We start from the raw sequence: 26,489 nt of genomic DNA, 5'->3' as shown, positions 1-26,489 counted from the left end.
GGTATACAACTTTTGGCACTATCAATTAGATATCGTCATATAAAGCGCAACAGTGTGTATTTTAGATTTTAAAGGTTTTCTGGAGAAGTAAAAAACATAAAAGTCAACAACACGTATCTCAAAAAGATGTTATTTCTAATTCCTTATTATAGCAGCGAATAGGTAGTAATCAATGAGATATCTTAAATTGTGCTACAAACTAAGATAACTTTAATCCACAGCACGATTTTGATATATATCTTAAATCGTGACCCACAGATATAAAGAAAAAACTAATAAATATATAAACTACATCTGATAGATAATAAATTATTATTATTATTTATTATCTACATCTATGGAATGAGATATGCGCTGTTGTCATCACCAACTTTGGCAGGGTGCACAAGACGATTTGATCGGCCAGTGTCTGTGAAGACATTATTCTGGTGTTCTTGGCTATATTTTTATAGTATTGAATATGGTTGACATCTGCCAGTGGTCGGGACATAGAATACTACTAGTATTCTATGGTCGCAACTGGGTAGAAGCAGATAAAGCCATGCGTTGCTGAATCGTCACGAAACCCATTTTGTTAAATTTTGAAATACTGTTGCTTTAAATGTCGATTTGGATTTGGTAAGTTGCATCACCAAGTATAATACCTGCATTAAGCCGTTTATTTTATATTAATTGAATTACAAATAAAAGTATTAAATACATAAATGAACACACATAGAATTTTAAGGCCTGTGTTCGACAAGTTCATTAATGTTAAGTCATGAAAATAATAATAATAATAATTTTTTATGAGTATTTGTTAACTTACAGTATATTTGAACCAAAATTTTGGTTACATTGGCACTACTATTTTAACAAAACATTAGTTTATATAATTTTTAAATATATTACAAAAATGAAATCCAACAAACAACATGTTTGGTTAACTTTTTAAATGAAAATTGAATAAAAAGGACATTATAACTGTTGATGTCTCAAATTTGATCATTGAAAACTAAATTGAAAAGCAAGTATAAATGTATTGTCTTTTGTGCAATATATCAAATTAACAATTTAGTTTATCAAATATTTACTAACCTAAAGTACATTGGTGATCCTACAAAATTTAAATTAGCCAAGTGTTTGCAAATATTATAAGTTTTAGGGATAAAAATTAGTTGTTAAACATCAGATTAACAAAATATTACACGGTATCCCACACTTAAAAATAGTTATTTTGTAATTAATACATTAGTAGAATGCATAGAATTACAAATGTGATAAAAAATTATAATTTTAGTTTAACTTAAACATTGGATTATTTCTATACATATTCCTTCTCAAAATTATTAAATATGTCAACTAATTCCTATACAAATTCTTTTAAATAATATAAAATAATTGTCATAATTATAAAACTACTATTATATTAATGTAATACAATAAAAACAATACTTTGTTAATTGATTTTATTTTCTAATAGTAAAAATCATAAATTAACATATTATACCCGAACATCAAAATAAAATTTACCTTTATGTATGATTTATTTTTATAAATAATCTACTAAAAAGGTTTTACAATCGCATATATTTTTTAAACTAAATACAAAAATATATAGATGTAACTAAATTTAGTAATCCCAGAGTCCCATTTCTTTCATTTTAATCTGGAAAAGTCTTTCCAATTCAACTGCACAATTTGCCCAATAAGAATCCTCTGGGTTAAATGTTTTGCAATTGCTAAACATTCGTCTCATGTCAGCAATAAACAACTTTCTAGTAACATAGTAGCCTGAAGCCAATCGCTTACCAATTGTACTCAAATCTGTAAATCAAATATACATTTTAGTTAATGGACGAGACAAAAATATATTTCCGTCATGGAGCAAATAAAATAATAATGATAAATTATTTCAATAATTGAAATTATATAGTACTGTATAGTATATAGAAATTATAGTATGTTTTCATTAATATATTGACATAGGTATTTATTTTTAATATAAAACCATTTCGATTTTAGTAAATATTTTTTTAAAATAATTTTAAGTTGCTCATAAAGCAATAATTTTTGTATATTCTAAAATACAAACTCTTCTCACTAACGTAGCAATATTGTTTTCATTTATAGTATTAGTTATACAATGAGTTAATATTTAATTTAATTATTTTTAACAATTATCAGAAAATTTTTTGTAATAAAAACTTACCCATAGGATACTTTATAAGCTCGTAGTAACCAGGAACTTTTTTATCAACTGGATTCAAAAACGGTTCAGACAATGCATTGTTTTTTACCTAAAAAATTGACATTTTTTAAGGTAAAGAATTAGTGAACTAAATAGAAGTAATGTTGATATTCACAATAAAAAAAAATATTCATAAAAATATAATTACATAAACTTAAATTATAAAAGAACTTATATTTTATATATTTTTTTTATTATTAACAAGCTATTAATAATATTTCAGAGTATATTAGCATAATATTTGTTTTTTCTCCCTGACTATAAGCAACTAAGAGAAAACAACAAAATTAAAAAAATATATTTTTAAGTTATATTACAGTAAAAAAATTATAAAAAACAATATTTTTGAGGGTTTGGTATAAAAATGTATCTTAATACTGTCTCAAAATAATGCAATAAAATATAAAGTCATTATGTCAAAAACTCAAAAATATTATTCTTTATAATTTAAGTAATTGGTAATTTCACTCTAACATTATTTAATAACTGTATAAAACAATTTTATGTGAAAATATTTTGTCTATGTTATGCATGAGTTTGAGAAAAAACAATAACTGTGCTAATATCTTATTAATAATATTTTATACTTACAAATTGCAAAACTTTTTTTAGGTGTTTAGCTAAGACATCAATATCTGTTGTTTCTTCTGTAACACGACTATTTCTTGTTGCCCGTGTTGAAGGTGTCCAACCAGTATCCATTACACCAGGTATTGATTCAATTGTGACCATGCGTACACCGTCTAAGAAACATGTTAGTCCTGGATAATGTCTTTCTATTTTCATGTGTTTTTCTTCCACCAGACTCTTAACTATCTATAAATGTGTTTTTTTTTATTAGTTATTAATGCAAAAGCTATATAAGATCACTTACTTCTTTTTGTATACGTATTACTGATGTTAATTGCGTATAAATAATTTTTGGATTCAGTTCACAATGCATCAATATTGCACCCTGATAATGTTTAATATATTCTTGATGTATTTTCTTTGATATTCTCACATCTTGGCTAAATCCTTGCTTCTTAAAATATTCTATGATAATAATTTGAATAAGTTAAGATAATCTAGTATTATTTATCTCAAACCATACCAATTGCAAGTTTATCGGCATAAGTAAGAAAATTAAGTATGTTATGTTGAATATGATAATCTTTTAAATGATTCATTAGTTGTGTTCCATATCCATTTTCTTGTTGATCAACTTTAACTGCACAGAACACTATTTCTGTGAAACCTTGAGAGACAAATGGACAAAAACATATGCCTCCAATTGGAACGCCGTCTTTCAACAAAGCTAATGTCTTGTGTTTCCTAATTTAAAAATTTAAATATGTTATTAGATTTAAACTTAAAATTTAAATTATTTTAATATATATTGGAATTGTATTGTTTTCTATAGATCAGTTTAATTTACTTGGTTACCTCTAAATTAAAGGGGTGTCATTTTTTTCTTTTAAAATTGATTTTCAACACATTATTTAACAATAAAAATAAATAAATAATAATTATTAAAACGTCATATTGTTTTAATTTTTTTGTTGATGGTGTATACTACTTATGAGTAATGTATTCCGAAAACAAAACTAGCAGTGGTAAACAACTGATTATTAAATTACATATGAATAATAGTAATAATTATCTTATTCCAATGAATTATTATTAAAAATAAATACACTCACGTATCAAATACTAATCGAGTAATGTATCTAACTGGCATTCTCGGCAATTGAGTTCGAAACAAATTTCTTAACTGCATAAGCCACAACATAGTACTTTTTTCGACTCTTGAGTCTAATGAATTACCTATCACCACAAAGCGTATAATTCCATGCTCTTCTTCTGTTCGAGCTTGATGTCCTCGAGGTCCAGTTTCTAATCCAAACTCCTAAATTAATTATTGGTTAGTTTCAATAATAAAAATTAAAATAATACTTGAAGAAATTTACTGTAACAACACAAATATTAATAAATAATTATTAAACAATAAATAAAATAATTTAGTTAACTAATATTACTGGGTATACCTAAAATAACAAATACAAGTTCTTTCAACTTTTAAAAATTTATAAAAAATAATTGTGAACACTAAGAAAATTATTGGTTAGAAAAATTATAGCTTATAAAAAAAAAATTAAACAGTTCACTATTTATGTTAATATTACAAAAAAATTAAACAACTTAAGTAGATAGTGGATGAATTTTGTTTAGAACTAGATTTAGAATCAATAAATAAATGATAGATCAAATAAAGTATTAGTTTTTATAGTCTAGTCAATTTAGTTAATGATTGATAAAAGTTCTTAATAATAGACTAGGGAAAAATTATTTATTGTAATAGTTATATATATGTATCTAAAAGTAATTTTACCTTTGAGTAAGTAATAGGCCCACTTTGAACATTTTTTAGTATGTCTATAATTTTTTCTTCTGATAAAGCATCTTCAATAGTATGTTTTTCATTTGGTTTCATTGACATATCTCTAGAAATTTGAAATTTATAACATTAGTTATTTTTTTTAAATTAATTAGTCTATCATGGTTAAAATTAAATTATTAATTATGAAGGTGATGCGAGTGAACCAAAATATAGTAAGTATAGTAACACAAAAATGCTTTTTTTAAAAAAAAAAATATATTATAAATTTATAGCAAAAAAAAAAAAAAATTGTATTGGTTTATTATTTTATAATTCAATTAAATATATGTTTTTAACTTTTAACAGCCTTATACATACTCATTTGGATGTTTATCTTTTTTTCTACGATCTTTATGTTCTGCTTCCTTAGTTTCGTCTAGTCCAGAGTCCAGAGAATCTAAGGTATCAAGATTATTTATTTAAATTAATAGTCGGGACATAATTAAATATACAAGTATAATAAAAAGTAATATTCTTACCAGTTAAAATGATTTTTTTTAAATCAGAATCTTTAAAATGCAAATCCCATATAGGCGAATGAACAGCATATACTTCTTCTTCTAATAGATTCATATATCTAAAATTGAAAAATAAATCAATGTGTTGATAAAAGGTATAATAAAATAATTTGTTTGTTAAATTAATTATTTACTTAGGTAAGTAACTCATGCAAAAGTGTTTTCTATGATTTGACCATTTTGGAGCTGATGCATGACACCAGTCTGTTAAATGCATTCTAAATGCTTTAAGTGTGTATTTAAGTATGTCTTGACCAAATATCAAGCTCATTTTAAAGCTTGGTGCAATTGAATGAAGATATTTGGGAAGTAAACAAAATACTAAGTATCTAAAATACAAAACCAAAATATTAATAAAAATATTTAATTAACATACAGTTTGATACAAAAGAGATATTTAAACTTATTGAATTACCTTTGATAATAGAATTCATAGTTTTTCCTGTGTTGAAATGTTTTACAATGTGGTAATTCTTTAGGAGAAATCCATTTCCAAAGATCAAAATGTTTTGTTAAAAATTTACTGATTTTTAAAGCAATTTTGAGTTGCTGAAACATATTTTTTTATAATTTTAAAATAAATATATATAATTTATAAAGAAAAATAAATTGAACGTACAGAGCTGTCATGGCCAAACTTATACATATTAAAGTTCATTAAAGCTTTAACTATGTTTGGATTTTCAAATGGCGGAGTACCAAATAATTTTTCGAGTGTGATACAAGATCCAGGGTACACAAAGTTCCGTAATTCCTAAAACGCAAATAACTAAAATTAATTATTGGTAACTAAAAGTTATAATAAAATTATAAATGATACTTGCATGATAAACTGCACCATAAGTGTCTTCTTGCACATAATTTCTCTCAATATTTGGCTTTTTTAAATCTTTATTTACAGTGACTGATAAATTATCGAGATCAAATACTAATCCTAGTAAGGTATTTAACTGTTCATCCTTGGCACTTTCTAAATGTGATACATGAGAAGCTAAAAAATAATAAATAATAAGTATAACAAATTATTAAAATACACTAATGTTTATAATCATAATTTCAAAAATAGCATACCTATTATTTTATAATAATAATATATTACCTATGTAATAAAACATATTAAATTTGTATTTAAGTCACAGTTTAACTAGTATAAACATTAAGAAAATTTTTGGCTATTAAAATTATTTTTAAATAGTTCAGATTTTATCCGGTATTTACAAAAATTTTAAATAATAATTTATTTTTTTTTAATTTGAATGTTAAGAAATAAATATTTTATTATCTATTGTCCATAGTTTTAAGCATAAAATTGACACTATTGAGTCATTGACTACTCACTATGATTATTCAATTTTCAATTATTATAACTACACTATAAGTATACAATATATATAATATTTAATAAAGAATAGTAACCAAATATAATCTTACACAAAAGTAAAATTACTTTGAGTAGTAATTAAGTAGTACTTTATGATTTTGTCTAATTAGTATCGGTTATTCATAAAAAGTTAAGGAAGTACCCCCTCCCCTTTTAGTTAGGAAAATTATGGTTAGGTATACTAAATATAACTAACATTGCCATTCTTTATTACCTGAACAGTTGTAGTGTTTAAATTCAAAATTGTAAGAACTACACTAAATATAAATATTTTACTCATATACTTTAAATATAGTTAACTTTTTAAAAAAAATTATGATTTTATGTTTATACTTACATAGAGGATGACTACAGCCAGATTTTGTGCAAGTTGAAGACATTAAACGATTATCACGTCTACCTCGCCATCCATTACATTGGCAAGTAGAAACCTAAAAATAAAGTTAAATATCATAACAATTACTTACCACTTGAAAAACTTAAACTTGTGGACTCGATAGCACAGTTATAAAAATACAAATTTGATTTTTTCTAATTTCTTAATTAATTTAAAATAGATTATTTTGGAAGTAAAAATTATTGGAAATTATAATAAAGCTAAAATAAATTATAAACGTAAAAAAAAAAAAAATTATCAATTAATTGGATTGTTTTCCAATGAAAATAAAGATGACTAAAAAAGTGTGTTATTTATCATAAAGCTTAGCAAATAATTAAAATGGGTAAATCAACTTTAGAAAAAAAAATTGAGAACAATCTCAATAGACTTAAGTTGATGCTGGGCGAGATATGTTACCTGACAGGAGGATTTACTGGATAGCTTCACAAGTTTCTCGTGCCTGGACAATTTGCATTCTGATGCCTTGGCCTCAAGAATTGTTTGTATGATTGGATCATTCTCGACATAGTGGTCGGGCAACGGTATGCCAGACGCAGACGATGTCGATGGTAGACATCTCTCGAGTCTCAGTGACTTAGGCATGACGGCCACTTCAGGTCGTGTTAGACAAAAATGTATCGTCGAGGTATCGGCCGGTATCTCAGCACGTACGGGCAGGATCTGTTATTACCATGTAAAAAAGCTTCAATAACACTGATGTTCCAGTCACGAATTCAGTTCTATGCAGCTAACCGGCTTGAGCGCCGTTGCAGACGACCAGTGGCAAAGCGTCAACAGTGGAAAGAAGTGAAGTAACCCTTTACGATAATCACACCTTGGTACTAACGCCGGGGAAAAAAATTACAGCGGCGGCGGTGGATCCGATCTCGTTGACCGTTATCTCGGTAACTCAGTGTAAACGATCCAGACAGCCGTATGACCGAACCGACTCCTGTACTACGGTTTTAAGGTGTGACACAAGTGTCGTAAGGGGCGGTGCGGCTCGGTCATCAGAGTGCGTTGTCGTGGGCCGGCTACTCATCTGATAATATGGCATTATAAATTTTAAGTTATAACTTTACCCTTAGATCATATACTATATTCCTATATGATCTAATACTTATAATATATATAACTCTATATAACAACAACAGGTTGTCGTGGTGACGCGAATACGTATCCGACAGTCGACGACAACGATGTGATCCACGACTGACGCAGTGACGCGCCATGGATCATGGCTAATGGTATAACAGCGATAATTCAAGTGATAAATTGATAACTGATAGTGCGTCGGCATCGAATACTCGAGTCTCGAATCGTGCACGACACTCGTATTCAGTATTGACGTTCTGGTAATCGACACTAATATTCGCATGATTTCAAAATATCGTAATTTTTAATTAACTATTATTAGTTATTACTTAGGAGGTATTTGTTTTTTGATCCTGGAAACTCCGACAAAGTATTAAAGCAGTGATAGTCAAATCTCTTGATAACCTAACACGTCGCATTGCAATACAATTTTTACCTGGTAGTCCTGATGGGCAAATAAAATTACTTGTTTTGCTATAAATGTTATAATAACTGATAATGACCGTTCCCATATCATCTTATTAAAATACTGCATTAAATTGTTTCCTTTATATTTTGTACCTTATGGCTTAGTGTAGGTATCTAAGTGAAAAATTAAATTTAACAATATAAAATTACCATGGAGATTTGTAGAGCTGAAACAAGATCAATGTAGGTAATAAAATAAGTAAGTCACATCATGCAATATGAGTGTATATTCGCGCCGAACCTATGAAAATAGGAGAGTTATGTAACTAAGATATTTAAAAGAATAAAAATGGAAGTAAAGTAACTGTTAAAAGGTGAACATTACACAGATTAAACTAAACCACTATTGACAAAATATTTGTTATCACTACAATAAACCTATTTGATTATTTATCCATCATAGATTATATAAATTATTATAAAAATATTTAAAACTCGAAACACATAAATATAAGTAATATTTTGTAAATTAAGACAGGTTTATCTATAAAATTAATTATTATTAGACTATCAATATAATTTCCTTAAAATTTAAAAATTATTTTGATTATTAAGTATGTGGTGCATCATGTATACATGCATATTATACAAAAATAGATATTTCAAATTTAGATATAATATTTCTTAAATATTTATACATGTTTATAAGTGTAGTATTGTTTAAAAAATTTTATTTTTATATTTTTAGTTGCAAACTAATTGGATTATTAAAACGTATTAAGTAATTATAAAGTTTATTTATTATTTAAAAGACCATTGGTAACAATGATTATACTTTGAATATAGGAAATAGGATATGATTTTTTTTTAATCTGCATATTTTTCTTGTATAATTAGATTAAAATTTCAGGAGGATTTTTACTTACTAAAATAATTTAACAATATTATTTTTCTTATAAAATGGTTTAACATTTTAATTCATAATTATATGTATAAATGAAGCATACTATTTAAGTATATTTTATAGTAATCAATTTTACAATATAATATATGATAGATAAGTAGGTATCTAGATGAAAAATTTAAAAATATTGCAATAAGATGAAATATACAACTCAAACGACTACATTTTGAAATAAAAAAAAATTTTAATAACTAGTAATAAATAAAATAAGAATCAGAATTTTCAGTAACAATTGCATCTAATTCGGTTTTTTTTCCTTCTTTTACCTCAGTATTAAATTCATTTGTTGAAGATGGCATATTTACAAGACAACTTTGACGATTCACTGAAAAAGAAGTCAAAATTGTTAATTAATAATACCATTACTTTATGATATCAGATAAAGTCAAACCTCTATTAAACGAAACTCTCTATATAACAAAATATCTTATGGAACTATACAATTTTCATTCGAGAATGTTTCTATCTAATAAATTAATTTTATGTAACTTTTCTTAAACAAATATAAAAAAACTGTTGTTATTTAAAAAGTACACACTCATAAAGAGTACAGATTGTATGCTATCATACCCTATTCAATTTCATTACTGTAGATTTTTGTTATCAATGTTGATAAATAAGAGACGATCTATTATAAAACCTACTATAAAAACAAATGTCACCAACTAGTTGTTGCTGGATGTTTTTGTATTTATTTTTTATTTTTATTAATTCATTAATCATTAATACTTATTATACATACATATTATTAAATACATACATAGATTATTGTATACATTTTGTATAGTAAAATTAGTTTTTTGAGTAAAGAAAATATTATTTATTTTTAATTAAATTTCTATTTAACTATTTCTTTTCAAAGAACCATCAATTTTGTTAAATAGAGGTTCAACTATATTACTAAATTTAAATGATGTAATTATTAAACAGCGTTAAGGAGTAACTTATGTTACAACTTATAACTTGTAACTGTAACTGTAAAAAAATCGATTTCTAAGTAATTTAATTAGATTTTATTATAAGAAATGTATTCATAATTTAAGTTACTTTTTTGTAATGAAATTATTTAATTATTTTAAATCTATATATTTGTCAAAAAAAGTAGGTATACTTACTTAAAAAATTAAGAAAAATAAATGCTGAACAATTATTGTCTTTTATTACAAAGCTTCTATACACATTTTATATATTTTCATATTTTTGTCATTACTTAGTTTATTGATCACAAAATCTCAGTGATATTTTTTAAAATAAAAACCAAAAGTAACTTTAATTGTAATAAAGTTAGTTTTGTAACTCAAAAGTTATAATCTTGAATAAATAATTTAAGAAGATTTTAATTAAAAATTTGAAAGGCACTTTATAATTCAATTTAATTAGAAAAAAAGTAACTTTCCCATATTGATATTAAATTATCTAAACTATAAATGATTTGATTAATGATCATTGCTCAAACTATAGAAACTGTATTTAAGGTTTTAAATTATGAGTGACTATTTTTTATTAAGTATACTTATAAAACAATCATGATAATAATATGTTTTATTTTAATAATTCAATAAAAATGTCCTCTTAAACTTACTTGTGTAACAAGTAACATTGAAATCTCCATTTTCATAATAAAGTTCAGCTTTTTCAAATTTGTCTGAAGGTAAATAATGTGAAGTCATATTACACTGAAAATAATATAGTTAGACAAATTTTATTTTAATGGAATCTAAAATTGGTTATGAATTGTAACAATTACTTTTGTTTTTATTGAAGAAATAATATTTTTTCTGCCAGTAGTAAATCTTAAAAATGGCAATATGAATAAATGTACACAGTTATAGATAGAATCTAAGTCACATGTATCAATATGTAAAAATACTACTTTTTTCTCATTGTAATACATTCTACCAAATCCAAGCGAAATCCTTTAGGAATAATTTACATTTATATTTAATCTTCGAACATTTATACTTTTTATATGTATTATTAATATTTATCAAATGTATTTTTATATTTACTTGCGTGTATCGTTTCTAATATGAATATGTGATTCAACAACATTAGAAAATTCATAAAAGCTACCGCAAATAATAATAACATCTTCATAACCAAATACACTTTCAAAAAGTCCAGAGAATTTAATTAAACTGTTGGAAGAAAACATTGCAATTTTAATGAAGAACTTTATAAAACAGTTTAAAAATTTTAACTAACTTTTTACATAATGGGTGACTAAATATGTTTCCTTTAAAGTCAGCCAATTCCAACATATTCTTTAACTTATGAGATATTGCATACGCCGAATTATCATTACATGGAACAATGTGTATTGAAGGACATCTATTCAAAATATCTCAAGTCAAATATACTCATGTACTATGTGCTTAAAATTATTTTTATTAAAACTTACTTATACACTTGCACATAATCACAACCTACAGAGCGTAACAAAGCTATTTCAAAAGGACCAAGAACAATTTTCTGATCTAAAAGACGTTGTCCTACTGATATGTCTGAACCAATGCTTCTAAAAAAATAGAAATATATTTATATTTTTTCAATTATTAGTCCAAGAAATATTATAATGTGATAAATTATGATTATTTGATTTGGTTTACAAAGAAAATTAAAATATTAATACATTATAGTATATTCCCAATTCTGAATAGTATACATAAACTTATAATGAGGTAAGCTTACCTAATATTTTCAAATAGTTTAGGTTCTTTTAATATAGCAATAGTCAATTCAACTTTTCCATCAGATGATTTAGATATAACAGCTGTATCTTCAACTTGTACTACACAATTGGCTCCCGGTGGTAAAGGTGCACCAGTACTAATACGTGCACATTCTCCTTCTTTTATTTCTTTTTGGCAAGCAGGCTACAAAAAGTTATAAATTATAAAAATATAGTATATAACAACATACAGTATTTAAAAATTATATCATGCTTACATATTACATTTAAAGTAAAATATGTACTTACAACTGTACCAGCCACTGACACTTGTACAACATTAAATATATTAGACTTTTGAGACCAAGAATCCTCATTAATATACTTAATAGCATACCCATCTTTTATAGAAGCTGGAAATGGTGGTAAATTTTCAGAAGAATTAACGGGTAAATATAAAACATAACCCATAGCAGAACTGAAAAATATGCCATTATTTATTGTATTAGTCTACATTATGTTTGGATTACTGATATTTCATAAAATAAATAATAATAATAACAAATTTACTCAGTAGGAATATTTTCAGTTTTAGCTACAAATATATTTTCTGTCATCAAATGCAGTACATCTTTTATACATGAAAATAGAAGTGATTGTTCTTTTTTTATATTGCCAGAAATGGTTTGTTTTTTGAATATCTATATAAATTATAATAACAAATAAAATGAGTATAATATTATACAATTCTGATAAGCATTTTGTTTTTATTATTATTATTGACTGTGAGAGATATTAGTAAATTAATTTCATATTTAAATTAATTACATATTAATTTTAGTTAAACAAAATAAATCATATTGTTATTGTTATACCTATTATAAAATATATTATTTTCTATTATTTTATTTAATATACACACCAACCTTGTATTAAATCAAATAAAAATTATTCTGTAAGATATATTTTATAAATTATTTAAGATACTACAACCCACAATAAAAATAAACTGAGTCCTGATCAAAACATATCCAAGTTAATTCATTCCCGCTCATTTGATATACCGACAATATTAGTGTCAGTCAAAATTGGTCATTATCATCAGTCTACAATTGTGAAACAGTTTATTTATTTTGAGAGCTGATAATAGTATATTAATTTATGTTAAGCAATGTAATTTCTGTTACATAGATAAAAGCGTCAGTTATGCGTCAGTTCATAAGCGTAGTGCTTATGAATATTAAAAATGTTATGTGCTACTTCTCTTAAAATTAAAAATATTGTTATTATTATTTATGATACTATAGATTTTAGATAACTAATAAAATATGAATAATTTAGTATCACCATTTACCAAAAATAATAAATTCTTTACCTCGATAAATAAGTTCATTTCTTTTAATATGGGTGCAATATATGCATTTTTTATACTTTTAATTAGCGTAACATCCATAATTGTATTTGATTTGATATTTGCTTCGTTTGACAATGAAGGTAAATGAAGTAAACAATTAGATCCTACAAAGCTTAAAAGTCTGCTACTTTGTTGATAGTTAGCTATAATTCAATACACAAAAAAAAAAAAAATAAGAAATGGCTTTATTAATAATATTATCCTATTTTGATGACTATAGGCTATTCAATATATCTATACTGTATAGTTATGTATTTTATTACATGTTAAATTGGTTAACAGCTTTAATCAGCAAGATTTTAAACTTTTAATACATTTTTGATTAAGAAAAAAATTCATATAAATAATGAGTACCTACTAATTGATCTTTAAGACAATATAAAATATAGTTAAATATGATTTTTTTTACATAAGCATACATTTATTAATCTTTATCTACACATTTTTGTAAATAAATAATTTTCCAACATTTGTTAATAAAGCATTTCATAAAATATTCAAATAAAATAAAAATGTTATATGAATATTAACCTAAGGATTGGGGGTAACTAAGTTATGTCTGCTATGAATTTTAATATTGCATTAAGTTAAAAATACCTTGAATGCTTTATGCTTTAAACATTTTATTATTTAACAAAATATATAATTACTTAGACATGACACATATAGTTCTCCATTTTCATACTTAAGCAATGCTCTTCGATATTCTGGTCTAATATCCAAATCATTGATAGAATGTGTTAGCTATAAATGCAAGTATTAAATCTATATAAATTATTATAAAACATGACTATGCACTATTAAATTAAATAATAAATACATATTATTTACCTTTGCTTTTAAAGAATGGATAATTATTTTTTTTCCAGAAACTGATCTCAAATATGGTAATAAGAATAAATGTGTACATACACCAGCAGACACAGGATTACCAGGCAAACAAAATATATATTTTTTTTTGTCTTTAAAAAAAAGGGTGACAAAAGTAGTTGGCATTCTGTAATATAAGTATCACAATTGTTTTTTGAATTTAAATAATTAGTTGTTAATCACAAAAATATGTGTTGATAAAAAAATTACCCAGGTTTCATATTAACTCTTCCAAAATGAATTTTACTTTTGAAGTGTTCTTTGAGTACGGGTTTAATTAAATCTTTTTCGCCCATTGATACGCCTCCACTAGTCACTATTATATCAGCATTGTTAAATGCTTCTTCAAAACGTTTGCAAAGATCATCCCAACTTCATAACATAAATTAATTTTATTAACGTAAAAATATAGATGTATTACATATATTTACATTTACATACTTGTCTCTTACAATTCCAAAATTGAATACCTGTCCTTTATAGTGATCTTGTTCCAGTATTTGTTTTATCATAACAGAATTAGTGTCTCTGATATAACCACTAATGTTTTCAAGTTCATCACCAGTAGAAAAAATGCAAACAGTAGGATACCTTTTTAAATTTTACCAAAAATTATTATTATTTTACACTCAATTAATACATGATGATAAATATTTAACATAAAAATCTAACTTTAAAAAAGTTTATCAATTTATTTATAGTAAAATATGTCTATATAAAACTTACTTTATTTTATTATTTTCGGTATATTGTAAGACAGCATGTTCTTTTAAAATATTTAAAGCTGACTTCATGGAAATTTTTGGAAATTGTGATTCTCTGTGTCGACATGCTATTTTTGTTACACACTCCTAAACAGGTAAAATCAAAAATTCAAGACAATAAATAATGTTTATATTTACCCATAAAAAAAATATTAAATACGCCAGTAGGTTGTCTCCATCGTACAAACGTACTCATTTAAGTTTTTTATAATTAAATTTTACTCTAATATTAGAAATTTAAAATTATGGAAAAATCAAATTTTTGATTAAATTGATTTTGATTTTTTTGTGTGTAAGTCAAGAACGAATAATCATAGATACTTAAAATATTCACCATATATTGGATATATAATATATTTTGTATTATGATTTTATATTTACAATTTCGTTTTTTTTTTTAAATTATTTATAGGCATGAAAAAGATTCTAATTTTTTTTTTTTTAAATGTGGATTAAAAATTACTTATGGAGTAGAAGCACTTGAAAATGTAATACAGAGCTCTTCATAAGTTGTTAATTTCTTGATTAAAAAATATCAAAAAAACTATAGTCACAATATTTTTTAATAAAAGTTGGAATTTTGACAAAATTTCTCAAAATCTCAAAAATCGACATAATATTTTGGAGTTCGAAATTCATAAAAATTGTAGTTTTATACCTAAGATTTGAAAATTATTAATAACTAAGTAAATTTAAAATTAATATAAAGCACGGATATAGATACTAGTATCTAATTGGATTTACTGAGCATAAGTTAGTTATGTATCTGATATCCTTTTAGGAAGTAGTACTTATGGAACTAATGTAATAGTAAAAATTAGTAATTGAACCTACTGGAACTCTTGATTCATTAATAGCCGTGAAATCTAATTGTTTATGAAATTGTTTTGAAATTTCTTCATCATCTTTGATTAATGAAACAGCATGTGGTATAGCACGAGCAACAACATATAAACACTCTTTACTTGCTTTAGTGCTACCCGGTAAATTAATAATCAAAGTTTTTTCATATATTCCAGACACTGCTCTAAAATTAAAATCAATTTTTAAATTTATTAATAGAATTTTTTAATATTTTACTTATATAATACTATACCTTGAAAGCATTGCCATTGGAGTGAGTTTTAAACTCTCATTCATTATTGCTTGGCTTATACCAGGTGTCAATTTTTGAACAAGTCCAAGAGTTGCTTCAGGAGTTACATCTCTTGAACTAAAACCTGTACCACCTGTACTTAACAAAACATCTACTTTTCTTTCAGAACACCATTCAGACATTTTTGCCTGAGAAAAACACAATGTTTAAAAATATTAATGAAAACTATATTAAAAGTAATGTAATACTAAAATACATACAGTTATGTAATTTAGCAGTATAAATACAAGATAAATATTTTATTTGATTACATTTAATAATATTAACATAAAGTATTTAGGTAAAAAATAATATTATAAACAATATATACATATTTAATAAATCAAAATTTAATAGATTTATGGCTGCACAAGCAGTGCCAGATAAACCGCCGATGCAAGCAGTGCATTGCACCAGGGCCCCGACTCTTTGAAATATTAGGGGGGCTCGGGGCTCTGATATTATGTATATTAAACATCAAAGTACTATAAAATAAAATAAATACTTGTTGAAATTTGTTTTGTTTTCTCAAACAGTGTATTAGATTTTGGTTTGAAACTATTTTTAATTATTACTATCAGTAGTTGATTATGTGAACTTTACCCAAGATGTTTTAATGAAACTTGGTTTAGATATTAAAAAATGTCGACTTCAGGGATACGATGGAGCTTCTGTGATAAGTGGAGCATATTCAGGAGTGCAAACAAGGATAAGACCAAAGCCAAGTATGTCTATTGCTGATTGTTGTAGCAATAATTTAGTTCTAGTTATTTCAGATGCAGCAGTGTCATAATAAAATAAAAAATTTATTTGAAACTGTTCAAACTCTGTTCAATTTTTTTGTCAGTAGTGCCCCGAGATGGGCTTTATTAGCTCTAGGTCAAGATTTTGGTGATTAAATAAAAAAAAAAACTCAACTTGACAGGAACATTTATCTAGTACCTATAGTAGTTTTAAATATAGAAAAAGAACAAACCAAAACTCTAAATATTAAGAAGATAATTGACAATTTTGCCAATGCAAAGTAAGGAAAAAATGTTTTTAAATAAAATAATTTAAAAAAATGTACTTGCTTTATTTAATAAACTTGAAAACATTTTAGTATACATGTATTATATTTATTATATATATATTTGCACAGCATTCCCATAAATATTTATCTAATCAATTTTAATTATGTGAAATAAATAATTTATTAAATATTATATTACATAATTACCCATACATATTAAAATAAAATATGGTTATAAATTTATAATTTGCAATTTGATTTGTAGTAAAAATATAAAGGTAAAATACTGTACTCAAGATCTGGCACTGTGTACGAGTGCAATATACAAATGTTATTGACACAAGTATAAATGTCTAGACTTAAACTTCTCATTAGTCAGTATGGATCATTATTTTTAACTCGATTAATATTGTTTTGTCTATTGACATTTTAGTGAAAGATAGTAAGGTAAGAATACAAATAATTAATTTTAAAACTTTTGAAGACATATTTTTAATTGTGTAACTCGATTACTACCTGGACACCGCGAGTTAATAAAGTATTTTAATATTTTATAATATTTTTAGTTGTCATTTATTATGTACGTTTGAGCAATCAGAGTATACGATAGTTGTCTCTGTCTTACAAATGTACAACAAACCAAATTTGTATTCAACAGTTCCAATTGTATGTAGTTAGAAGTAGTCTAAATTTCCCAATTGTCAAATTTAAAGATAAATATATCATTTGTGTTTTTTAAGGTTTTTATTTACAATATTTTAATTTTTAAGTAAGTTTAAAGTATGTAAAATTAAAAAATATGAGAATTTAAAAAAATTAAAAATTCTCAGAATTCATCTAAAAATTTAAATGTTATTAAAAAAAATTCTGGTTAAAATGTTTGATGATAGAACAATTTACTCTATAGGTTTTAGGTTACTACACAAATTGTAACTGATGTTATCATAGTATTGTATATTATTAGTTAGATATTACATACCATATTGTTATATGAAATAATATAAGTTTTTTTAAAATAGTTTAGTATTTTAATTTATAAATTAAACTGTAATTACAAAATGTATTGTGGACTACTACACATTGACAGCCAAATGTCCTTTTATAATTTTATTAGTATAGTCAGATGAATAATATTAAATAATACCTGAATTTGATCATAATCATCAGTGACACAATCATACTGAACTACCTTAGCCGATTCAATCACATTTGAATCATTGATCAATTTAATTAAATTTTGGCCACTGGAGTCAATTGAATCAATATTAGATGCTGAAGGTGTTCTAGTGTCACTAACTGAAAATGGGCCCAATAATATGAATTTAGTATAAGTACTAATATATATCTAAATATATCTCACTTGTTAATATTCCCACTTTTATAGTTGGCTTTTCAAAATCCATAATTTTAAATGTAAGTAATTGAATTAAATACAAATAAAACTAAATTTTTATTAAAAATAGGTAGTTTAATAAATAAAAATTGGTAATAAATAAGTAGGTATATAGTTAATAATAAATATTTAACCAATTTTATTTATACAAAATATATAATATGTTTATTACTCAATGATACAGTTAAATAAATGTGATACTGTTAATAGTTTTCCATAGTTTCCAATAATTTAATGATTTAAGTTAATAGAAGAAAAGTCGTAGTAAGTACATGAAATAATTAAGTAGTCTTTATTAACTTTATTAGTTACCTATACTAATTAGTAATAACAAACTTCCTATTACGTAATAATGACTTGTCTGTGTATTTTATTCTTGTTAGATGATTGAAAAACATTTAAATTATCATTGTTTAGCGTAATATATTATATAACACCATAGTTAATCAAATATGAAGCGTAAGTTGTAGAGTGCAGTTAGATAGCCGTCAGTCGAAATGTCAAATGTTGAAACTAGAATCTTGAATTTTAATACATAATTGTATATAATTGGTAATTACAGATAATAATTAAAAGTAATTGTTATCGAAATCGATAATTTCTCGAGTAGTCGAGTCTCGAAGCCAGTCAAGTGCACAATGCATATTTGGAATAATAAATTATTTGCCGCCACAGCCAACATTCCCACAAGTTAATACTGTTATCATACGCTTGTAGTGATAATAAGGACTATAGTCCCGGCACGATTATAAAGTTCTTTATAACCGTGAGTCCCGGCTACTGGTGTGATAACCAGTGGACAGTGGTCTGATAAAAATGCGTCGCTACTAGCAAACACGTGACTTACAACAGTACCTATGAAGGAATTATTCGGTGAGGCACGTACCGTACGCGTAAATATTTAATCGTGATACACCCATTTAGAACCGTATCGTTATTTTGATTTTCGTTTTCATACAGTACGACATCAAGTTATTAAACAAAAACCGCCGTCCCCTCGATCGTTCCAAATCGTGATTTGCGCTGTGCTGCTGCTATGAATCGTACTTGTTTGCTACACCATAAATAAAGAAGAGAACGTTGTGCTGTTGATCACTTTAGGTAAATAAATCATTGTTTATAACTCGGTGATTGACAATGTCCCCAATTAATACTCGTTGTCGTTTGTAACACCTCCATACAACACTCGAGTTATTGATCAAAATCCTATCCGTTTTAATATGTGCAATGAACACAAATAGTGCTTTTCAAGTAATTTCAACTAAGACTGATGTGTTCTAATAATAATTTGTTTTAGTTCGAAATCATTTAAAATGGGTATAACCAAGCAATACTTGCGTTATGTTCCATTCAAAAATTTCAATATTGTTTGCCATCCTGACTGTAACATAGTCTTTGTTACGTTGAACGGTATCTCTGACAGATATGTAGCTGTTGGTGCTTGTGAAAATGTTATAATTTGGGATTTGCGTTTAGAAAAATTGGTAATTATATTAAATTATAATTAAACTTTTTTAGTTTAAATTGTTTCACTAAAAACATAATATATGTACATTTATTCATTATCAATCAGGTTATGACAATTGAAGATGAAGACATGAAAAATAATACATCGAAAAAGATTTCTGTTGTTAAGTTGGCCACTACTCCAGAAGGTAAACATATTGCTGTAGGTTATTCTGATGGTTTGGTGAATACGTTTGCTTTGGCGACTGGTGAACTAATTGGAACATTCCAAGGTCATCGTTCTGCCATTACTGCACTAACTTATGACACTCATGGTCACATGCTCGCTTCAGGTTCCAAAGTATGTTCTTTAGGTTCATAGCTACAATATATATGAGATTAAAAAATATGGTTTATTAATTTTGTAGGATACTGAAGCAGTAATTTGGGATGTCATAGCAGAAAAAGGATTACATAGATTGTCTGGTCATAAAGGTGTGGTTACAGGAGTTAAATTTATTAATAAGCACAATCTTGTGGTGACATCATCAAAGGATACTTATATTAAGTTTTGGGATTTAATAACTGGGCACTGTTTCAAGACATTAGCAGGTCATGTAACTGAAGTAAGATTTATTTATGAGTTTAAATATATAACTATGTATTGTTATTTTTCTTAAAATGCTCTTTCGTTAAAATGTACATTAATTTGAAACAATTCTCTAAATGGGTACTAAACTTTAAAAATTATTTTTGTTTTTATTTTATTTAGGTATGGACCTTGTCTGTTTTGCGCGATGATGATTTTGTTGTTGCTGGCAGCAATGACGCAGAACTACGTACTTGGAAGATATCAAAAGCAAATGATGAAGAATCAGAGATTAAAATGTCTGAGCTTTTGTCTTCAGATAACTTGTTAGATTTTGCTGTTAGTATTTTTTTCACTAGTATATAATTATACATAATATTAAACATAAAATGGAAATTTATAATGAATTCTATAATTTTTAGTCTTCAATAAAATGTGAAAAAAGTGGATCTTTAATGAGAGAAGGTCCTGGCCGTGTTGTTTCTTCAGCTACAGATAATACAAATCATGTTCTTTGTGTTCATGGACATGGTAAATTGCTGGAACTATTTATTTTTAGTGTAGATAGTGAAGCATTAGAACGTTTGCGTAATCGTCAACGAAAATTCAGAAAAAAAGCTTCAAAGTAAGTTAATAAGTCAAGTATCATATTTAATAGTATTTAAATTTTGTTATTGAAATATTTAAATCGTATTAAGATAATCAATATATTATAACATGCATAATATATTTGATATTTTAGGTTGACAAAATTATAAAGACGAATTTTTATTTACATAATATTTATTTATATTTAACACAGGCTATAGGAAAAAAAATTTTAGTGATTTTTTGTATTAACTATTATTGAATTTACTTTATTAAGTTCTAATTTTGTTTATGTCCAATAGGCGCGGTGAGAATGATGAAGATATAGCATTTTTAAATGAAAAAAATCCTGCATTACAGGATGTTGTTCGACGTTTACCTCCTATTTTAACTGACTACAAAATTAAATCGGTTGATTTGGTAGTAAATCAAACCCATGTCAAAGTAAAATTAAATCAATTTAAATTTTGAGTTTCATAGTCAAATATTTAATATAATTTCTATGGTATTAACAGGTTGTTGTGAGTATGGCAGATAACACTTTAGCTTTTTATTCTGTGTCATTAGCAGTTGGTAAAGAAGTAAAATTAATTCGAAAGATTTCTTTACATGGCCATAGATCCAATGTAAGAGTTTTAGCATTTAGTTCAGACAATTTAGCTATATTCACTGGAGGCTCAGAGTCTGTAAAGATGTGGAACAAAAAAACTCTTAATTGCATTCGAACTGTAGAGACATCTAGCCCTGTTCAGTGTTTATGTGTGCTTCCTGGCGACAGGCACATTTTAGTTGGTCTTGAAGATGGTAAATTGTTAGTAATTGACATAGCTGCAGGAGATATTATTGAAAGCATTTCTGCTCATGTAAAAGATTTAAAGTCAATTTATATGTTACCAGATGAGGTATAAATAAAGTTAATTTTCTTTTTTTATTATTCTGATACAATATTTTTTGATAACCATTATAGTTGGGTTGTGTTACGGGTGGTGGTGACAGTACAGTTAAACTATGGCAATTGGAATTAGTAACTTTGCCAAATTCTGATCGAAAAGTTTTATCATTATTACACTTAAAGACATTAGAGTTAGATGAAAATGTACAGTGCTCAAGAGTAAGCCCAGATAACAAATTATTAGCAGTTGCTCTTTTGGATAACACTGTCAAAATATTTTTTATGGATACATTTAAGGTGAGTGTTACTATTTTACTCTTTGAACATGTAATAATAAAAATTTTTATAGCTTTATATAATGAAAGTAACATTTTTTTTTTTAGCACTTTATTGATCTTTATGGACACACATTACCAGTTAATGATATGGACATAAGTTATGATTCATCAATTATTATAACCGCAAGTGCTGATAAGACAATCAGAATTTGGGGCTTGGATTATGGTGACTGTCATAGGCGTCTAACTACAGAGTCTACATTGACCAGTATTAAATTTATTCCTAAGACCCATCAATTTTTCACTACCGATAAGAATGGAAACATTAAACATTGGGATGCTGATGTCTTTGAAAGAGTCTTGACACTTCAAGTAAATAAAAAAAGAACTAATTATAATTTGTCTTTTGTTTTTACTATGTCATACATTTTATTGGATTTAGGGTCATAGAGGGGAATGCCAAAATATGTCTGTGAGTGGAAATGGTTATTATATTGCGAGTTGTGGGCAAGACAATGTCATACGCTTGTATGAGAAAACCGAAGAGCCTCTTGTATTAGAAGACGAACGGGAAGAAGAAAGAACACAAGAGGATGAAAAAGAATTAGCCACAGGCGAAGAAACAAATGTGTACGGAGGACCATCTGTTCTTGCATTGCCGACAAAAAAGACCATTTCATCTGAAAAAGCTGTAATAAAATGTCTATCCCTTGGAATGTATTATTCTTAATTAATAAAAAAAAATTTTTCAGGCTGAATTATTATTGGAGTGTTTAAATGTAATCAAGGAATACAAAGATAACATATTAGAAAATGAAAATAAAGGTATAGAGAAACCGTCATTACCTATAATAATGACTGCTTTTAATGTTAAAAGCACTGACGATTATTTGTTAGAAATTATTAAAAGAATACGCTCAAGGCAAGTTTAATTTACTAGAATAATCTTTATTTTTTTTTTTCAATAATCATAATTTGTACACAAGGTAATTATAAATTAAACTAATTTAATTTATAGTGAGTTAGAAGAGGTTTTATTACTCATGCCTTTTTCAAGTGTATGTTATTTTATGGAAGCGTTAATACCATTGTTAAATCATATGCACCATGGAATTGAGCCAGTTGTCCGGTCACTCATATTCTTAGTACAAACATTGCACAAACCAATAACATCTGTCAAAGATATGATGCCTATTCTAAGGCAATTAAATGTACTCGCTACAAAGAAAACAAATGAATTTAGAGTATGTATTGATTAATAATTACTTGATTGTATTAAAATGAATTTGAATTAATTGTATATTAAATAGGATTTAGTGGGAGAAAATTTACATTCGTTGATGTTTATAAACAATAGCCAAGAAGAAGAAGAATTGGTATTCAACATTACACAAAATGTTCAAAAGAAAAGAAAACGACAAAAGCAAAAGCTGTTAAAAACTGTTATTGTCAATATTTAATATGTATTTTTTATGTAAATTATTCAATCTAATTTGTAATCTATATTTGAATAAAGATACTTTTGAATAATTTATTGTTAAATAGTTACAATTTATGCATTATTATCACATTATATTCAATTTGACTACTTAAGAAAGTAAAATGGTTTATTGGAATTATCTTCTTTGATATAAGAAAAATAAATTTAATTTGTATATATGATACATACTTACTATTGTTCTGATTAAAATTGATTTTTGATTACGAGGACGTCATACCCACTGCGTTGTTTCTATCTTACAAATGTAAAACAGCAAATTTGCATTCATCAGAATCAATTTTTTACTGTTAGCATTAATATTAAATGGATGCCATTTACTTCTCTGTCTCACTAACGTATATCATAACAAATTTTTGTTCAGTAGAATACATTTTGTGATGTTAGCTTTAGTATTAGAGTAAATTTACCTATTATCAAATTTAAAGGTAAAAGTATTATCTAGAGAATGACATATGTTTTTAATGATATGATCATTTTAAAGTTACTATATTTTACATAGCTGTAACTCACTTTAAAATAATAATATCATTGAAAACGTATGTCATTGTTTAGATAATATTCTTACCTTTAAATTTGATAATAGATAAATTTACTTTAATATTAAAGCTAACATCACAAAATGTATTCTGCTGAACAAAGATTTGTTATGATATATGTTAGTAAGACAGAGACAACATATGCGGATATGGCGTTCTCTTAAAGTCAATTTACATATAAACAAACTAAAAGGTAATAATAATATGTATGGGCATCAATCATATCATTGATAAATTGAAAGTGAGAAATGAGAATTTTAAAGTAACTATAACTTGAGAATTAAAATATCAATAAAAGCCTATGATATATCTAAGATAATAATATTACCTTTTAAGTATAATAGGTCAATTTACTCAAACTTTAAAGCTAACAGCATAAAATTGATTCCGCTGAATACGAATATAATGTTCTTTAAACAAATTATCAGACATGAGGCTTCTTTAAGTAAGAATAAAATTGTTCTAAAAATAACGGATAATACATTAAATTGACATTTAAATAACTATCGCAATCCTGCATATTATAACATTAAATTAAAACACAAAATTAAATATACATATTTACCTACAAAATATTAGTATTATACACATTTAAATATTCTAATTTTTTTAATTGGTTTTAGTTTTATTAATAACTGATAAAAGGTTTCCCATCAGTATAAAGGAATTATTTTCACTATGAGCCAATTTACCACCAGCATGGCTGCATATACATCTAAAACATTTTTTAGGTAGACTGATGGTTTTAATTTTGATATAAATAATATAAATAGAGGAATTTTAATTTATAAATACATATTTATTATTACATTATACTTATAGTAAATTAAGCAAAATGCATAATAAAATGTTTTGATTGAATCTGAAATTTCACTATGGGTTCTAGCCTAGGGGGCCTCCGGCCCCCCTCCATACATGCCACTGCTTATTACGTTTTTTTTATTTATCAATAATGATGATATTTGATACTGCCAGTTTGTATGAGAGAGACTTAGTTGTTTAACTAGGGAATACTAGAATATCTTATAAGTTGAGTATGCTGATGCCATTAGTATACAATTGCTTAGATTTCTGCACCATGCCATCATCCATACAAGTATTTTTAAGCATAAGATAATTTTCAAAATAAATTGGCTGTTTTTGATTTACCATTTAGACATATAAAAATTTTTTTTTGTAAATAAAATTTGTTTTTCTAAATTTAAACCTTGAAAATTTAATTTAAAGTTTTTTATAAATTTTAAGGAATTGAATTTTAAAATTTTACAAAACTGAATGTTATTGTTAATTATTTATTTTAATTGCTATGTGTTAATGATTTTTACACTTTATTTTGTGTTTAATAATTAATTTTAGAATTAACCTGATGATAGACAACATCCACTAGGCATTAACTGTCTAACTAGTATTAATTATTTTTATTTATAGTTCTTGATGCTGAACATAAAACATTTTTATAGCTCTATTGTTTACAAATAAATTACACGAGTATCAACATAAATCTTATTCATAATTTTTTGAATGGAATTATAAGATAAGTCATATGAACTCTGTATAGTATATAATTATATAAGTTAATCATGACCAACTGGTTGTCAGAATAATAGTAGGTATGTCTAAATATACATTTCTATATAATAAGGATAGATACTTGCACTAGACACTAGTTGTACTCAATAGATTATAACACTGTGTATTATATATTGTACCTAATGATATGTGTTTCCACATACCATCAGTTAGAGAATTCCAAATATAGGCTTTAATTAAGGGGCTGCTACACCAGCATTTGTTTTCTCTGTCTATCTCCCACATAATATAGGAATAAAGATACTCCGTATTTCCACGATTACGACTCTTTGGTTCAGTTTAGGGTAAAAGCACCTATTATATATTTTATAAAGAAGAGTATTTCCTGTGCATTGACCGAATAGATTTTTAATATTTACAATTTTAAATAAATTATTAATGGTTAAAAATAATTAAAATTATTTTAAATTAAAACA

The 26,489-nt window shown here is 25.6% G+C and overlaps 3 protein-coding genes across 4 annotated transcripts; 1 reads left to right on the top strand and 2 right to left on the bottom strand.

Moving 5' to 3' along the window:
- Positions 1-1,494: 1,494 nt before the first annotated feature.
- Positions 1,495-7,895, bottom strand: LOC113556513 (histone acetyltransferase KAT2B). Its single transcript, XM_026961508.1, has 15 exons — positions 7,345-7,895; positions 6,886-6,979; positions 5,992-6,158; positions 5,787-5,921; positions 5,583-5,716; positions 5,302-5,496; positions 5,129-5,226; positions 4,968-5,046; positions 4,602-4,713; positions 3,913-4,118; positions 3,324-3,544; positions 3,105-3,265; positions 2,822-3,046; positions 2,192-2,279; positions 1,495-1,806 (listed from the first exon to the last, which is right to left on the bottom strand). Exons 1-15 carry the CDS (start codon positions 7,528-7,530, stop codon positions 1,613-1,615), a joined length of 2,295 nt encoding a protein of 764 aa, XP_026817309.1. The 5' UTR covers positions 7,531-7,895; the 3' UTR covers positions 1,495-1,612.
- Positions 7,896-9,498: 1,603 nt separating this feature from the next.
- LOC113556804 (gephyrin) lies at positions 9,499-19,270 on the bottom strand. The gene is made up of 19 exons (XM_026961963.1): positions 18,621-19,270; positions 18,405-18,556; positions 16,210-16,397; positions 15,948-16,140; positions 15,076-15,200; positions 14,791-14,940; positions 14,560-14,721; positions 14,311-14,476; positions 14,130-14,223; positions 13,441-13,622; positions 12,636-12,766; positions 12,375-12,543; positions 12,086-12,270; positions 11,796-11,912; positions 11,600-11,725; positions 11,404-11,532; positions 11,142-11,310; positions 10,977-11,070; positions 9,499-9,719 (listed from the first exon to the last, which is right to left on the bottom strand). The coding sequence occupies exons 1-19, from the start codon at positions 18,661-18,663 to the stop codon at positions 9,586-9,588; spliced, it is 2,709 nt and encodes a 902-aa protein (XP_026817764.1). The 5' UTR covers positions 18,664-19,270; the 3' UTR covers positions 9,499-9,585.
- A 192-nt stretch (positions 19,271-19,462) lies between these two features.
- Positions 19,463-23,906, top strand: LOC113556803 (WD repeat-containing protein 3-like). Of its 2 annotated transcripts, XM_026961962.1 has the most exons (15): positions 19,508-19,526; positions 19,614-19,754; positions 19,951-20,137; positions 20,227-20,460; positions 20,528-20,725; positions 20,872-21,027; positions 21,111-21,313; positions 21,579-21,720; positions 21,792-22,178; positions 22,244-22,465; positions 22,552-22,818; positions 22,889-23,137; positions 23,199-23,368; positions 23,465-23,690; positions 23,757-23,906. In XM_026961962.1, exons 3-15 carry the CDS (start codon positions 19,967-19,969, stop codon positions 23,904-23,906), a joined length of 2,775 nt encoding a protein of 924 aa, XP_026817763.1. In that variant the 5' UTR covers positions 19,508-19,526; positions 19,614-19,754; positions 19,951-19,966. The 2 variants fall into 2 exon arrangements, with proteins under 2 accessions (XP_026817762.1, XP_026817763.1); XM_026961961.1 differs by having other exon boundaries at positions 19,463-19,754.
- The last annotated feature ends 2,583 nt before the right edge of the window (positions 23,907-26,489 follow it).

This window comes from Rhopalosiphum maidis, chromosome 3 (assembly GCF_003676215.2).
Source record: "Rhopalosiphum maidis isolate BTI-1 chromosome 3, ASM367621v3, whole genome shotgun sequence".
NCBI lineage: Eukaryota > Metazoa > Arthropoda > Insecta > Hemiptera > Aphididae > Rhopalosiphum > Rhopalosiphum maidis.
The sequence above is the reverse complement of the archived record's forward strand: the minus strand, read 5'-3'. Positions and strand labels throughout refer to the sequence as shown.

Excerpts from the sequence above, each read along its gene's own strand:
- LOC113556804 (XM_026961963.1), bottom strand. The coding sequence starts at position 18,663 with ATGGATTTTGAAAAGCCAACTATAAAAGTGGGAATATTAACAA. Across the intron at positions 16,398-18,404 it reads ATGATTATGATCAAATTCAG|GCAAAAATGTCTGAATGGTG; the intron begins GTATTATTTAAT and ends TGTTTTTCTCAG. Across the intron at positions 14,224-14,310 it reads TCCATTCTTTAAAAGCAAAG|CTAACACATTCTATCAATGA; the intron begins GTAAATAATATG and ends TTGCATTTATAG.
- LOC113556513 (XM_026961508.1), bottom strand. The coding sequence starts at position 7,530 with ATGCCTAAGTCACTGAGACTCGAGAGATGTCTACCATCGACATCGTCT. Across the intron at positions 5,922-5,991 it reads CTTATGGTGCAGTTTATCAT|GAATTACGGAACTTTGTGTA; the intron begins GCAAGTATCATT and ends TTTGCGTTTTAG. Across the intron at positions 5,227-5,301 it reads TGCATGAGTTACTTACCTAA|ATATATGAATCTATTAGAAG; the intron begins GTAAATAATTAA and ends TTTCAATTTTAG.
- LOC113556803 (XM_026961961.1), top strand. The coding sequence starts at position 19,967 with ATGGGTATAACCAAGCAATACTTGCGTTATGTTCCATTCAAAAATTTC. Across the intron at positions 20,138-20,226 it reads ATTTGCGTTTAGAAAAATTG|GTTATGACAATTGAAGATGA; the intron begins GTAATTATATTA and ends ATTATCAATCAG. Across the intron at positions 21,721-21,791 it reads TAAATCAAACCCATGTCAAA|GTTGTTGTGAGTATGGCAGA; the intron begins GTAAAATTAAAT and ends TGGTATTAACAG.